Genomic DNA, 17,027 nt, shown 5'->3' with positions numbered 1-17,027 from the left:
GCTAGAAAGCTTGTGCATCTCATCTCGCCTCACTGTGTGCACCACCAAATTGCAGCTCAAAAAATGTGCTGTTTCTCATGTAGTTCTGGAGAAGTTCCCCAGTTCAGATGCAGCTGTCTTTTGCTGTCCAGAAAGATCGGCACTGACAATATTAAATAGAAAAAAAAAAACCTACCATGAGACAAGAAATGCCGTTTTATTGCTTCATTTATCCCGATATACTTGTTCCTAATGTGGCATTTCTTGCTCATGATCATCAGGATGTAATGTCATTATCCTAACACTTTAAATCTCAGAAAAGGAAGATTTAAAAATGCAGGAAGTCTGTACAAAAAAATTAAACTATTAATTGAGTAAGATAAATAGATTTTTTGTAAGCAATTTCCCAGCCCAGTATTTTGCCTCAGAGGGTGTTATGTAAGGGTCTTCTGTTCCTGTGTTGTGGCTCCCCCGAAGGTTTACCTCTAGCATAAGTGAAGCTCTGGGATGCTGCAGGGAAAAAGTGGGGAGGGGAGCAGGAAGAAGAAAAGACATAAATACTCATCCTGTTAGGCAATAGAAGTATTTATACCATATTTTCAAAGAGAAAATGGGGCTGGTGGAAGGGGAGGTGTGAAGCCATTTTTTGGTGATACAAGGAGGAAGTCATACGTCTTCTTGTACTAAATAAATCCCTCATCACCAACATGGATAATATGATGTTCCTAAGTTCTACCTGGCCACAAAGCCAGCTATGTACCCCACCTTCCTCCAGCTCTTGTAATCACATCCCTGTCCCTCACCAGCTTCACCCAGTTTCCCAGGCTAGAGCACTAACCCTTCCTGCTGCAAAATTCTGGCAAGGAATTAAAACCCCGACACATTCAGCACTGATCCAAATCCTCCAGACTGAACCTTATGACAGGAGAGCAGAAGGTGCCTGGGAACAAGGAAATGTTCAGTACCCCGTGGTAAATTGGGTACATGCTGTAAGGAGAGAGGAACTGAAATTGCCAGGAAGGATCTTCAGAATGTCTTGATTGATGCCTTAGTGTACTCAGTGACTTGCATCTTTGTTACTCTCTGCTTCTGAATAGAACAGAGAACAGGACCACATGGGCCCTTTCAATGGCCAGCTTTCCCAATATGGGCTTCCGAAGCTAAGTGTTCAGCTCCGTATATAGGTAGCTAAATGCTGCCAGTTGTACAGATGAGACAGCAGTAATTAAGAGACAGCGGGATGCCTAAGTACACTTCTGTGCTTCCCGTAATTAGACAGCTGAGTTTGACTTCTCCAAGGCGCATCGCTTTAGCTCCTCACAGCACAGCAAAACACTCAGCTTCCCCTAGTAATGCAGCTGAAGGGCACAGTGGATTTTCCCACATGCGAATTTCCTCTATCGTGTAATCTGTTCAACACTGAACATACCTGTCACAACTGTGAGCAGGGGGTGCAGGCATCAGCTCAGAAGTGATGAAGGGTTTGGTGCCCAGTGAAGGAAGTGTTGCCTGGGGCTTAGCACAGGTTGCTGGGCAGCTACTCGAGTTTTCACACATCAAAGCTGTGGGCAGCATCTGGAAACAAAGAAGGGATTCACCCTTCAGTTCACGGCTTTGTCTGTAAAATTTTGCAGGGGGTTTCTCTGCTTTGGTTTATGGCTCAGTGCCTCTTTCTCCTGTGCAGTCTTCCATCCCGTCGAGTGTTCCTACTGCCACAGCGAGAGCATGATGGGGTTTCGCTACCGCTGCCAGCAGTGTCACAATTACCAGCTCTGTCAGGACTGCTTCTGGAGGGGCCATGCCAGCGGTTCCCACAGCAACCAGCACCAAATGAAAGAGTACACGTCATGGGTAAGGGAAGGCTCATGCCTTACTGCAGACTGCTTTGCCCTCCAGCCAGCAGAGAAGACCCTGGCCGCAGCTCCAGGCAGCCGTCCGGCACATGGAGGCTGGGAGTAGGGCTGCCGATTAGGACTGGCCTCCCTATGAGGGAGGCTCCAGTCTTGGGAGCCTTCGGGAGAGCACGGAGGTGGGAATGGTATTTTCTGGGTGTGGATCTGGGGCACCTGGGACAGTGTGTGCCGCAGCGAGGGCAGCGCAGGAGGGGCTGGCAGCAGGGCACCAGGCTCACAGCAGCTTCTCCCATTCCCACAGGACTCACGGTAAAAACATCATTGGCTTGCTCTGTTTGGCTACATGTAAATCAAATGATGAATACTTAATGCTCACTCATCAGTGTTTTCAGTTGAGTGGCTGCAGCATATGCGTGGCATTTGGGATGGTCCTAGCACTGTGGATTTGAGCATGGTCATAGGCTTAGATCCATGGTAGTGTTTACTGTAGAGAAAAACACACTTCAGTCTTCTTGTTGTTAAACAAAATATTTACGTGCTTTTTCTAAGCTGAAAGAGAAGTTATTGACAGCTACATTCAGGTTCTCTGAAGGGCATCAGACCTGGGGGCTAAGATTCCACAGACTGGAGCAAACTGCTAGCAGAAGCCCCTGGTCAGTGAGCATCCCAATCTTTCAGGGTTCAAATCCAGAGGCAGGCAAAAAAATCCTAACTAATCTCAAATATCACAGAAGTATATTGTTACATAAAAGGAGAATTGTGCATCAAGCGACAACTCACATTTGTGCAGCACTTTGTGTGTACTTTTTAACAAATTTCTGAGGTTTAACTCTTTTATACTGTCTGGCTTTGTGTTAATGGAGCATGCAAGGGTTAAACTGGCGTGGTTTGCTCTGTATGCAAGTCACACGGCCCTGTGCTTCATCCCAGCAGATCTGGGTCTATAATTGTTTTTGTGGGTCCTAATTGCTACTTGTTGCATAGACATGAATGGCTTGAGTCTAGTCTCTGAATAGGAGAGTTCCCACTCTGTAACTCTGACTCCATTCCTAACAGCAATCTGTGCTATAAAATCCTTTTTTGCTGTAGCCAGGGAGATGTAATTATAGGTAGGAAGTAACTGGAAAACTTAAAATTTCTGCTTAGCAGAAGACAAAAACCTGACTACATGCCTGGTGGTTTCAAACGTTCCTTGTCAGAAACAAATGTTTTACTTCAAGTCTGAAATTGCCTTTCTGTAGTGTTCATTAGCATTTGTTCAAACCTCGTTAGCATTCTCTGTAATGCATCTGTATCAAGCTCCACATGCAGATTAGAGGTGTTCATGGGTGCAGTGGAACTCAACTATTCTCATTTCAGAGAGTGTGAAAGAAAAAGGCTGAACTTTGCATATTTCTGTAATAGAAATATTTCATTTTTATCTTGATCACAGACCTAAGTCGGTGCAGGATGTGTGTGCACAAATACAGTACAAGTCGGTTTAGGTTCCAGAAAGAGTTTTAAATTACAGCATGTAGAGCTGTGTTTTGGAGGGAGGAGACAGTGCAAGGATCACTGCCCTGTTTTACTGGCAGAATCACAGAGAGGTGGGCTGGATTCCCTGAAGATCTCTTGCACACCCTAAAAGGCACTTTAGATCTCCAAGCTCTTACGTAGGAAAGCGTTCTAAGTACAAAGAGCATCCAAGCAAAAATAAAAAGCAGAAAATGGTGATTTATTGGGGATTTTTAGACTTGCTGATGGGATTTCCTGGTGAAAAATATGCTTGCTGCACAAAGCCTTACCATCTTTTGTTGACAGTGACAGTACACCAGCCTCTTCTGGAACACTGTCACCATGGCGGGGCAATGCCCACCATTCATGTGTCTCAAATTTACCACTCCCCAGTGTGACAGGGGCTGCAGCAGTCATGGGAAGTGGAAGAGGAGCTTTATAGCAACAGCTAAACAGTACAGGATGCTGGAGCTGAGGAGGAAAATAGTAGCAAGGAAAGTGAATATAGCAGCCTTGTGCCTGGCCCAGAGCTGGAAAGTAATGGTTCCCATACAGTGTATCTGCATGGACAGACATACACAGATTTGTTCTGCTTGCACTCCCAAGATGGTGAAGTATGAGTCAGATCCAATCCAAGCAACACTGATTTTGTGCTGTCCTTCATTCAATACTACCTGAGTTCAGCATGTCAAAGAAGTCATGGCAACTACATCTGTCCATATAGATATACTCCCTCCAAGCCTACTCTGAAGGCACCTGAAGGTAAGAGTAATCTTTCCCCCAGACTGAGCAGTCTTTGCCTTACCAGACTCTTGGGGTGGGAGGGAGGCAAGGGGGATGTCAGTCAATAGATATGTAAGCTTGTAGAGCTTCCTGTTGTTTTGTGCTTCCTGTAGCAGAAACAGTATGCACCTTACTTGTCCAGATTACCTCTACCTTCCTTGTTCCTCCCAGAAATCACCTGCTAAGAAGCTAACTAATGCACTTAGCAAGTCTTTAAGCTGTGCTTCCAGCCGTGAACCTTTGCACCCAATGTTCCCTGACCAGCCTGAAAAACCTCTAAACCTGGCTCATATTGTGTAAGTATCTGTGTGCTGTAGAAAAAGTAAGCTTTGTTGTAGGAGTTGCTTACAAGTGTAGATACTATAGCTCTGAACAAAATGGGAGGCAGCTGTGGTGTATCAGGCTCAATGCATCACAAGTGCAAATTTGCTGATTGGGGTATTTAGCATAAAAATGTTCTTCTGCTGTGACTTCACTTGAAGAGTCAGTGGGATACATACATACAACCAAATAGTGGGACACAATGTTGGTATGTCCCCATTCTCTTATAATCCATTCAATTACGTAGAATTTCAGCACTTTGGGATGTATTCATGCTGAGAACACTGATTTTGTCATCTAGTGACTTGTCTTCAGTGTATCACACATACGTCTTGACATGAGGCACCAGGGTTTTTTTTGTAAAGCATGTGCACTGCCCCTAGTGGCAGTTGCTCAGTTTTTCTCATTTATCAATTTGGTTTACCTTTGCTTTCTGGGTCCTTTAAAAAAAAACCACAAACACAAACAGTTAAATTTTCCATAGAATTCAGGAAAAATCAAGACATTGATTGGAAGAAAATTACAAAGGAATTGACTTCAAAAAAATGTTCCAAAAATACTGTCTTTAAAGTATTTCTTTTATCCTGATATATTTCTTAAGAAAATACATTTCTTAACCATCTTCCCAGGGGCCCTGACTGAAGCATTTCAGGCGGCATCCATTGAGATTGTATTTGCAGGCTATATATCTGTTTACTGGCTGCTGGAACTATTCCAGTCTGTAATTGCTATACATATTTAGTTTTGACAGTACTGAATGTTTGTATGTAGCATCTTCAAGGGCAGGAGTCCACCTGCCGCTGTGGATTGCACAACACCTGGAAAGTTCATCTAGCCTACTGATATTTTAAGGATAAATCATGGTGATTGTCATTGTGTAGTTATAGCAGAACTTTTTCAAGTCATAAAAGAGTGGCCTGCTCTTCAGACACAAGGTGCCTCTGAGAGATATGTAGTGCCAAATCCTTGTTGCGCTCGATTGTCAGTTAAAATCCCTGCACCTCTTCATAGAGGTGTAGTGGGAGGATGTTCTTTGGAAGAGATCATCCGGAGCTGGATCTGCTGAGCTGTCGCACTGCTGTGTGTGGTATAAAAGGCTGGCTCTGCTGGCAACTCAGTGATAATTTCACAGGGCAGATTTTGGCCATCCTTAAGAGAAATGAGAAGAGGCAGGGAGCGTGAAAGAGAAATCTCTGTTCCCTGTTGGCTGCACACCCGTGGGGGCCTGGGAGTATGTCATAAGATAACATTGAAAACTGGGCTACTGTGAATGGATTAAATGCACTTAGGCAAGGCAAGAGGAAGGTACCATAATTGAGTAGGATCTGTTACAATTCTTTGCTGAGAAATTAACACCTTCCTTTCTTCTTAACTATACAGACATAATTTAGAGCAATTGGATGTGAGACCATCTATTTTGTTTTATGATACAGTTTCTCTATATTCATAGATTGAAGGTGACGTAACTTGGCTATATATATTGGCTATAATGATACATGAGTGGAAAACCTCCAAGTTGTGGAGATAGCATGATCTATAGCATAATTCACATAAATTAACTGAGGGGAGAGATATGCTACAGCACCTCAGTGAGAATATCTTCTTGCTGATGTGATTTTTATTTTTAAACATAATGGAAGTTGAGAGAAACAGCTCTGGGCAGGAATCCAAGCAGAAAGGGGTTTATATGTGCATTAAATGGAAGAATTTTGGCAACAAAACAGTATCCTTTTCTTAGCTGCTAGCTTAAATGGGGACAGGTACTTTCTGCATTACTATACAGCATTTCCTTTTCATCGTTCTTCCATCTTGGAGTAGTACCAGACAGAAAGACCTCATGGTTTTTTGTTGTACTGGTGCCACACAGAACTTTCAGTTAATCAAGAAACACATCTAAGGCTTATCTAAAGAAGCAGTTATCAAGGTGTCATTAACCTGATGGAGGTACACCCCCCACCAATGAAGGGATCATTTTTCTTTCCTATATGTAAGCTTGGCAACAAAAAATAAGCTCCAGACTGCAGAGACAACAAATGGCAGTGCATCATGGAGGTATTTTTCAAATGCATTCTGCACCAGACTGACTTTGTTTTCACCTAAGGCTTGTGGACACATTATTTTTGACATCAGTATGAAGAGGTTAGATCAGCATAGAGCACTTTGAAAAATGACTCTTACTTAATTTGGTTTATTACTGTGGGTATCTGTTATGCCATAACATGCATTTATTACATAGCATATTTTGATAGTATTGTTTTCTGCCTCCTTGAGGAATATTGATTATCATCAGATTACTGTTATCAGGAAGCTTACTCATTTCCAGAAGTTCAGAAATAGCCTCAGAAAGATATACATTTATAGTCAATACCTGAATTTTCCTTTGCTTTATCATGAAGTCTTCTGTTCTTGTCTTATCACATCACACCACTGTAGATGTATGTTCGAAAAGCATGTTTTGAACATCTAATATTCAAGCTGAACCTGAGGAATGTGACTCTGGGTATCAGCCATTATGAAACTGACCTTAGGAAAGCTCAGGTTAGTTTAATACAGGGTTTTTTTCATATAAGAATTGACAAACTAATGCTAATCACCAAATCTTAGTAAAGCTTTGGAGTTTGTAGGCATTTGTACCCAAGAGTAACTCTGCATATGTAAACAGATCGATGACCTTTTATGTGTAGAGGCTCTCATGCTTTTTGCAGACTCAGGTGTTAAGAATGGAGTGTGTCCAATGCACTACTTAGACCACATACATGTTAAACTGACAATTTAATTAATGATCTCTTTTCCATTTCATTTTGGCTGCAAAAGAGATACTTGGTAAGTATTTTTCTTCTTTAGTACACTTATTGGAGGAAGAAGTTTGGAAAAAAATGCGATAATTTCAGTACTACCAATCCTTAACTGGTTTGTCTTTTTTTTCCCCAAAATCCAGAGCTAAATAAATAATGTGTTTGAATACAGGGACAGTGAAAGGGAAGAGCCCTTTGGGGCATTAGAAACTTTTCCACCCCTATTTTGAGATTAAAATTAGAGAAGACATTCACCTGAAGTCTGCATGTGGTGATCTGCTGAAGTCCATGGGTGCCACATACCCACTTCCTACTCAGCAGAGGTGGACTTGGTGCAAGGCAAAGCAGAGCCCAAGCTCTGCCAAGGGAGCGCTCTTTCTGCCTCCTTCTCTAGAGCAGTGTTGAGAACCAGCCTCTTGTCCCTGCTCTTCTGATCTTTCAGAAAGCTCAGCCTGTTCCAAATTAGTTTTGAACTTGTTCATGGGCCAGCAGTTGCATTGAGAAAAGTAAAAACGCAGTAGTCTCATGTAGCTGCTGTGAACTATTGCTCCTACGTCAATGACCACGTTACGGTTCCCAGGCAACGCAATACTGGTTGCTTACCCTTAAAATGAAATTAGTTTCTAAGTATTCTCTTGAAGTTTATTTTCAAATCTCTGCAATTCAAGACTCATACAATGACTTTTCCAGTGGATTGGCTCTGATCATGACCTCATCCAAGTTATTCCTAGCTCTGATGAAGTCCATGAAAAATAACGTTAAAACACTTCTCCATAAGTACATAGAGGACAAAGTGCTGCTTCTCAAATTTGTGACTAACCAGAACAGGAGTTTTTCAAGTGGGTCTGCAGATGCAGGGTTAGGCTAAAACTGTATTTTCATATAAATAAATAATATGCCAAATCCTACATCGTTCTATTCCCAGTTTTAAACTTTTTAAAAGCAGTGTGGTGTTGGCATACTGAGAAATCCATTTGGACTTGTCAACGACCACATTTATGCTTATTTTCTAAAAGTTATAAAATACGAAAGAAATCTCAAAGTAATAGTTCACTTCTGTGCAGAGTGGGCTTTCTTACAAATGGTTTGGATGATCCATTGTCTTGCACAATTGGAGCCCAGTGAATAGTTGAAGATGACTACTATATTCTGATTTGCACATCTGCAGAATTCAGAAAGCAGGACAGATCTTTCACAGGGCTTAAAAGGGATATTAAACAGCGTGAAATCTGAATTATATATGGCTTTAGGTTCTGCTCATATCTGATTTAAAACCCCGTGATTTTAATAACATATTTTTTAGTTTTATAAGAAATCCATTTAGTTGTATAAGAAATCCATTAAGAAGGGGAAATTCCTCCTTAATGAATACAAAAGGAAAAATTATGCACAGAACATTTTTAAGAGTAGACAATAAAAGAAAGCAGAGGAAATATTCCTTCTCATTTAATTTTTAGTAAGAGCATGAAATAGAGAATGTAATAATAAAATGAGCATTATTAATGGTGATCTTCTGAAACTAGATACTTTCATTAAATTTTGATTTGGGGTTTGATATGCCAGTTGAAAAGCTTTGCAGTTAAACCGGTTTAGTTCTACATGTATTTTATGGGACTCTGAGGGCTATGGATACACTGTGGTCGCTATGTGGATGTGGTAGAATGGAGCTTAATGCCAGAGATGAGGTCATGAAAAGATGTGTAATTTATTGGCAGTTGCCCCCTTCAGACCTCTGTGCTGGCACAGCGAACCTGCTACCGGTGCTCAGCCTAGCTGGTTCAAAGCAGTGACTGCACCCTGGGCTACAGGCTTTGGAAAGGAAAAATGGCATGCTATTATTGTGCCCAAGCAGGGAAAAAAAATCAAGCAAGTTGCTTAAAACTCAGAACACAGAAAATTAATGGTGTGTTTTTATCAACTTCTGCTTAAAAAGATAGCATCTGTCATTTGGAACTATTGCTACTTAAAGCAGAAGATGCAAGCAGTAATGTTAGTTTAAACAAGAATCTCATTCAGTTCTCTTTAAATATTGTTGCTGATGTAGGGGGATTTGTGCAACATTTTGTAACTGGATATTTTGCCGCCTTCTAGGCCCCCCCGACCTGTAACCAGCATGAACGACACACTCTTCTCCCACTCTGTTCCCTCAGGAAGTCCTTTTGCAAACAGAAGGTGAGTTCTTATCCTTCTTTATGTTAAATAATTATACAGCAGTGGTGGAGGTTTCAATTTTCACAAGGTTAGCAGACATGAGCAGAGAAATAAATACCTTGATTATTTTAGACTGATACCCAGATATCTGGATGGAAAGCTACGATTAGGACACCTCAGGCCCCTCACAGCAGAGCACAGAACTTCAGTTCTCATTCAAACCATGATGTCGTGCTAAAATGTGCTCACATGCAATCTAGGCACCCTCCCAAAGGGGATGAAAATGGGCTGTTGGGGAGAAGCTGTTTTGTAGCAGCGCTGTGAGAATAGGAACTGGGACATGCCATTGCCTATCGGGAATGTCTGCAGCGCACTGCAAGATATATGAACAAAGAGAAAACATGTTCAGACTTCCGAGATATAGCAGGACATCCTTACTCCTGTTAAACCGTTCAGATTTTTATTAAAGATTTAATTCAAGATTTTTATTAAAGAGAAGGAGTAGTGTTGGAATATGGTAACCCTTCAGCAAACAACCCAGAGAAGAGTCATCAGAAACATTAATCCTGAAGAGAAGGCGCTTGCAGCTGACTGTATTGGCTCAGTATTTTGGCTCTACAGCCAAAATGTGTGTGCAGCATTTGCTAGCTTTCTCACCCAATCTATATAAGCCTACCAGTGCACACAGATGAGAAGGTGGCGTAAAGATTAACTTCCTGCTGTACTGGAGAAGATGAGTGATATGTCTTCCTTGGGTGCATTTTGTTGCTTAGTTCCTGTTGTATGTGTCAGTGCTTCAACATTCCCAAATAACCAAACACAGTCCCTGGATATGCATGGCTACCTGTTTTAACACCAAAACCAAACCCACAGTGCAGCACACTGCAGTGTCAGAGTAAAGGTGGTTTACTACTACTTTGATTTAAGAACTTTGTTAACAGTAGCTATAAACTGTAAACTCTCAGTGTTACCTTAGTGCAAGTAGCTGCTGGGTGTGACTTGAGATACTTTTTGAAAGCACCCCCCAAGACCAGGTCTGCTGCCTGTACACTATCTCTGACAGTAAGATTGCAAAAGCAAATGTATTTCTGTCATTGGAATAAATGGAATTTTATGTGCAAGGCAGGATAATCAATTTGTGACCTCTCAGGACAGGTCATTAAGAGCAGCGCTCTGTAAGAATATCACTGTTGCTTCTGTTTATCCTCAGGAAGTCCCTGTGCTCATTCAACAAAACTATGCTTTGCCATTTAGGCCAGAGACCCACAGTAATAATCACAGAACTGTCTACTGTGCTGCTTGTTTTTCTTTACATACGAAAAATTCCTGATTGTTTTGCCTTTGGGTTCTTTAGTAGCTGGCTGTCTTTAACTATGAGGATTAAATGTACATGATTCCTGAGCCATTAGAATTCCTTTTCTCCTGAAGAAAGAACCCCTTGATGCAGAATCCCCTGAAAACAGGAGACATTTAACCCCTTCCCCAGCCATAAGTACCCAGACTTCCTTATAAGTGGATAGTGTGACATCCTTATGCAGCAAAAGTTTCCTGATGCAGCACATAATTCTGGCTTTTTTTACAGTTAACAGTACCCTATTATGTAAAGCAATTACATTGCTTGTTTATTAGAAGTTTTGTAACTTTTGCTTCATTGACCTAGCAGGATTTTAAGTGCTTGACAGCTTATTTTCATTATTTTTATTTTCAGCTCTTATAAATTAATTTGCAAGCTTTTATTCAAAAGCAAAAGCATCCTACAAACTGTCAAGTCAGTATCCTTTCTAAATGGTTGCAAACTGCATTTATTGTGATGAACCCAATCTAAATACACTGCTCTCTGTGTACACTTTTTGAGGTATTAACAAGGTTTCATTGTTTGAATCATTCAGGTTACTTGGGGGTATAAATGCAGCCAGTCCAGTGGCTGATGAGCACTCTCTTATAAAGCAGTATGTAAATCAGCTTCACAACAATTCACGGTCAGTATGAGAGCACTAACTCACTAACTGCTGTAGTTCTGTAGCTCATACACTAAAATCATTAGCAATTCTGCTAAACTACTAAATATATTCTTTAAGGAAGGCTCTGGTGGGCTAGAGGGTTTCTGTAGCTCTAATTAGTCTTTTGAATTGACTTCCTGCTGGCTGTGGGCTTTGCCAACTTCTCTTGCTTTTGCACAGCACAAACCTTTTATTTTACCCTTTCATGTAGGGTTAATATTAATGTATCAAGTGGAAGTTGGAAATATCGTTTTTGAAAAGCAAAAAAACTACACCTTTATGGTTTCATCCTGAGTATATGACTTGCCTGCTGTATTCTTGACAAAGGAGTGAAGGAGGCTTACACTAGAACCTGGAAACGACTCCAGATCTCACAGCCTGCCTCCTTCCATGACTCTCACTGCTGGTGCTTACTGCTCTGACTTAGCACTGCTTGCCAATATAACCCTCCCTGGACCCCGTTGCTTTGCTTTTCAGAATGGCCACAGAAAAGGCAGGTCTAAATTCTACTGAAGCTAATGAAGATTTACCATTTACATAGTGAGAACTGACCTAAAGGAAGCACCTGTTTCATTCTACATAAAGGAAAGATGCAGTTTGATAAGAATAGTTCCCCCTCTTTTTTTTTTTTTTTTTTTTGCTGTGGAGTATAATGACCTTTCTTTTTTTCTGTTTTGATTAATCCATAAGCATTAGCTATAACTCAGTAAGAAAGTACTGAGGCCAAGGTACTTCCCTGCTAAATGCCAAGTTCTTCAATCTGTATTAGACTAGTAACAGTATCCGCATTTTTCTTTTAGGTTTTACTATTATGGTTGCCCTGGGAAAATCAGGCCTCATTAGTGGAAGCTCATCCTCTCGTACATCAGAGAAACAGACTTTGACAGCTCTGTTTGCAGTTGTGCTGGTCTTATATTAAATGATACATGATTCATATTATAATAAAAACTGTACAAACTCGGGGTAAAATTTCTAGCTGAACATAATAGACGCTAAAAGCTCTGCTGGCTGTGTTTTCACTACAGATGACTTACGGTTACTTTAATTTGTGTTGCAATCTAGTCCAGAGGTTTCAGATAGCCTTAAAGAAAATTTTTATGTAATTAGAAAGTTTATTCAAAGGCGAATTGGCACAGACTGTCATCTGTAGCATTCCCAGGGTATTTACTTCAGCTAGTTGTGTTCACCTAAGAACATAATCATTCACAACCAGTTCCTCTCTGCAGCAGCTAATGCTGAATTCATCACAACTCATTTTGCTGCTGCAAATGGATATGGTCTCATAATAACTTCAGCACAATATCATCTTCATTTCTGGATTAATGGGTGGAAAAGGGAAATTAACTGGGAAGAAGAAGAAGAATCTTATAGAGGAAAGATCTTTAATAGCTAGTAAATACAATGACAGATTATGGGAAACAGCTGAAAGAAAATTCAACATTATGTGTCATTTGCGGTTTAATTGAACCTGAAGGACTGCTTTTAGGTGGGTACACAATTATTCCAGAGCTCAAAGGAGATCAGATTCAGGCTTTCCCTGAGATGCTTCTTAGTTTCTTCAAGGCATTTCAGAATCAATGTCTGCTTAAAATTTATCTGCTTGCTTTGCCTAGTTTGAGCCACCAAGTCCATAAGAGCTTTAATGAGGCTGGCATAACATTTATAGGCACCTTTCTTCTAAATATACACAGCAAGTAAACTGGTGTCAACAATATGCTCTGTACAGCTCAGGAACAACTTTAAAGCACTTACATTAGAAAAGAAGAAACAAAAAATCTGTGATATTCTCACAAATAACAAATCACAGTCATTTGCTGCAATGACAGCTAGTATGTGATTAAAACCACAAGTCGTATAATTTTTTTTACTTTAGCTAATATTCAGTTTTTAATCTCAGTTTTGTGATCTCTGATTACGTAGAGGGCAGCAGAATGAGTGAATATCCATGCAGAGTAGGTAATGCCCTTGCAAACCCAATGATACGTCAAAACACGTAAATTGAGCATTACAGAAACTTCTGTCCAGTCAAAAGGAGTAACTATACCCTGATTAATGTTTTCTTCCTTATTCTTTTGTTCCCTAGCTACAGTCTGTGAGTGCTGCCTTAAAGTACATAGCTACCATAGTAATGGATACAGTGTCCTTCTTTTTCTTAATAAATGGCTTCTTTAAGCTATTGAATTATAGGGCTAAGGTGGGAAAAGATGAAACAGAATGTTTTTCTTGCATTTTTCTCAGTCCTCCCCCTTTCCCCTCTAGCCCCCAGCCAATACATTTAGTTTGTCTAAAGGAGTAATAAACTGGAATAAGTGGTGCGATTCAGCACATTCTGCTGAACTTGAAATTACTTGTCAATTCTGTGGTAGATAGAAAGAATGCACTATTGGTATCAAATGCCCATATCCAAGGAGAAATTGTGTCTTATTTAATGCTGAGTCAGAGTAGCTGATAACTTTTTTTGGAACTCCACATAAAAGCTAAAAAGAACTGGATAATCTACCTGGGCATAGCAAGAGGTTAGGCAAGATTTCTGGAAAACAACTAACTTTGGGGCAAAACGTACTGGTTGCTGCTGTTGTCCATGTTTCTAAGGACTGTGGTAGACTTGAACTGCATGTTGCCTTTGTTGTTTTCAGAACAAGATAAGAATCCTCCTTATTTCGTCAGCAATATTCTAACTGCTAAAGGAAAGGTTTATATGTTTGATTGTTTAGTAACCAGGTAGACACTTAAGAGGGTGTAACATTTACACCAATATTGTTAGCTCTAAACCTTTGTAGACATCAGCTCAGAGTTAGAGGTTTTGTGTCTCTATTTGGATGGGCAAGTATTCTTTGGCATCTGACAGATTTTTCCATTTAACAGGAGTATCTCTTTAAATTACATGTTCCAGTTGATAGGACCCAGATAAACTCACTGTGGCCAAAACAATCTCTGAAGATTGTATGTTGAGGAATATGTAGGCAGATGTGGGAGAACAAGGACAAACATCACCTCTTCCAAATGCAGTAAGGTTGAAGGTAGAAGCAGAAACAACTATCAAAGGAATTATACAAGAGACAGCCTAAGCTTGATATCCAAAGATACTGAAATTATGAAAGAATTAGTAAACACCTGGAGGAAAATAAACCAGTGAGAAATAACCAGTGTGGATTTGTCAAGAACAGATTATGTCAAACCAGATAAATTTCTTTCACTGACAGAATAGCTGGTCTAGTGGGTATAAAAGAAGCAGCAGATAAGATACAGGTTGATCGTGAAAGGACTTTTCACATAGGCCCAAGTGAGACAGAAGTACCCATAGGAAATACAGACATGGGGAAATTAGCGTAAAAGCATCATTGAGAATCAGTAATTACATTTTCCAGAAGTTTGCTGCTGTACCAGGAGGAGGACATCATCTGGGAGTCTTGAAGGCTATCCTAAGTCAGACAGTGCACACCGTTTCTTGTAATGATCTAGTGGGAGCCATAGAGTGGGTGTATGCAATTTGTAGATTGTACAAAGGTTAAAATAGTTATGGGAGGGAGTGCTTGGAAAGCAGTTTCTAAATGAAAAAATGAGCTCAACTGAAATACTAGTAATTGATGTCTAAATTATCTGAAATCAGTTAGAGGAAACTCAGTAATTATAAGTGAAAAGAGCTGTAGCAAGGAAGCAAATAATCAAATAAAAGATGGAGCATAATTGGATGGACAAACATTTTAACAGAGAGCCTAGCAGTTGCAGTGAACCACAAACTAATTGAAGTCATCAGTACATCATTATATTGTATCTGACCCTGGGATAACATGTAGAAAGACATTAAAACTCATTCCTTGGAGGACAAAACATCTGCCTGGAGGTTTGTACCTGGTGTAGGGCAACAGCATGGGGACAAATATGCTAACCAGCAGGACAGAGTCTGGAGGAGACAGCAAAGCAGCAGAAAAGCTTAGAAAACATAACTTATAAGAGGTTGGAAGACACAAGTTTGCTTAATCAGCTAGAAACGAAGTGGACTATTGATATGAGTTATTCAGTGGGTGTTTGCTTCCTGTCTCTCCACCCTAACTGTGTTGCTCCCAGAGCATAGAAGAACTTATGGTTGGTGGAGGGGACATAACACTGTGCTGTTAGAAAGCAAAGCACAAAATCTGCCTGGGTTGGTAACATGTTTACTTTAAGAACGCACTGCTGCATTTTTGGCTGACATGGCACATCTTGTACCCATTGAGCACATTTTCCTTCTGTAACTGAGAAGAAAACATGGATGGAACACATATCCTTCTAGATGGCATTTCAAATTCAGATGAAAAAAGAGGCTTATAATAAGTGGAAGCACGGACAGGTGGCATGGGAAGCATACAGGGATGTAATCCAGGAAGCTAGGGACCAGGTTAGGAAAGCTAAGGCCCAGTTAGAATTAAACTTAGCTAGAGGTTAAAGATAACAGGAAGGGATTCTACAGGTACATAGCAAATAAAAAACAGACTAGGGAGAATGCAGGCCCCCTCAGGAAGCTGTCGGGAGAACTGGCTACACAGGATTTGGAGAAGGCTGAGGTTCTGAATGACTTCTTTTCCTCGGTCTTCACTGGCAAAGGCTCTGACCAAACCACCCAAGTCTTGGAAGGCAGATGCAGGGACTGTGAGAATGAAGACCTTGCGCCCACTGTAGGAGAGGAACTGGTTCGAGACCATCTTAAAAATCTGAACCTGCACAAGTCCATGGGTCCTGATGAGATCCATCTGCGGGTCCTGAAGGAGCTGGCAAATGAAGTTGCGAAGTTGCTGGCCATCATATGTGACAAATCCTGGCAGTCAGGTGAAGTTCCTGATGACTGGAAAAAGGGAAATATAACCCCCATTTTCAAGAAGGGGAAAATGGATGACCCGGGGAATTACAGACCAGCCAGTGTCAGCTCTGTGCCTGGCAAAATCTTGGAGCAGATTCTCCTGGATGGCATGCTAAGGCACATGAAAATCAGCAAGGTGCTTGGTGACAGCCAGCATGGCTTCACTAAGGGGAAATCCTGCCTGACCAATTTGGTGGCCTTCTATGATGGGGCTACAGAACTCATGGATGGGGCAGAGCAGTTGACGTCATCTACCTGGACTTGTGCAAAGCATTTGACACTGTCCCACAAGACATCCTTGTCTCTAAATTGGAGAGACATCAATTTGATGGATGGACCACTCGGTGGACAAAGAACTGGCTGGAGGCCGCACACAAAGAGTTGTGGTCAATGGCTCAGTGTCCAGCTGGAGACCAGTAACGAGTGGTGTCCCTCAGGGATCGATGTTGGGACCGGTCTTGTTCAACATCTTTGTCGGTGACATGGACAGTGGGATTGAGTGCGCCCTCAGCAAGTTTGCCGATGACACCAAGCTGTGTGGTTCGGTTGATAAGCTGGAGGGAAGGAATGCCATCCAGAGGGACCTTGGCATGCTTGTGAGGTGGGCTGATGCCAACCTCATGAATTTTAACCATGGCAAGTGCAAGGTCCTACACCTGGGTGGGAGCAATCCCAGGCACAGCTACAGCTTGGGCAGAGAAGAGATTCAGGGCAGCTCTGCGGAGAAGGACTTGGGGGTGTTGGAAGATGAGAAAATGAACATGGGCCGGCTTCAGTGTGTGTTTACAGCCCAGAAAGCCAACTGTATCCTGGG

At 41.3% G+C, this 17,027-nt stretch overlaps 1 protein-coding gene across 27 annotated transcripts in view; it reads left to right on the top strand.

Annotated features, from left to right (window-relative positions):
* The window catches only part of DTNA (dystrobrevin alpha), a 230,824-nt gene that overhangs the window by 174,549 nt on the left and 39,248 nt on the right, over positions 1–17,027 (top strand). For 20 of the 27 annotated variants that reach the window (XM_061448537.1, XM_061448530.1, XM_061448534.1 and 17 more), the window contains 3 exons: positions 1,664–1,830; positions 4,281–4,405; positions 9,317–9,397. In XM_061448537.1, the coding sequence (XP_061304521.1) occupies positions 1,664–1,830; positions 4,281–4,405; positions 9,317–9,397 (373 nt within the window). The other 7 variants (XM_061448532.1, XM_061448531.1, XM_061448549.1 and 4 more) reach the window with 5 other exon arrangements.

Source organism: Pezoporus flaviventris, unplaced genomic scaffold (genome assembly GCF_033815535.1).
Source record: "Pezoporus flaviventris isolate CSIRO_AGI_PZ_B2104156 unplaced genomic scaffold, CSIRO_AGI_Pfla_v1 ptg000007l, whole genome shotgun sequence".
NCBI lineage: Eukaryota > Metazoa > Chordata > Aves > Psittaciformes > Psittacidae > Pezoporus > Pezoporus flaviventris.
Note: the sequence above shows the minus strand (reverse complement) of the source record. Positions and strands in the feature narration are given on the sequence as shown.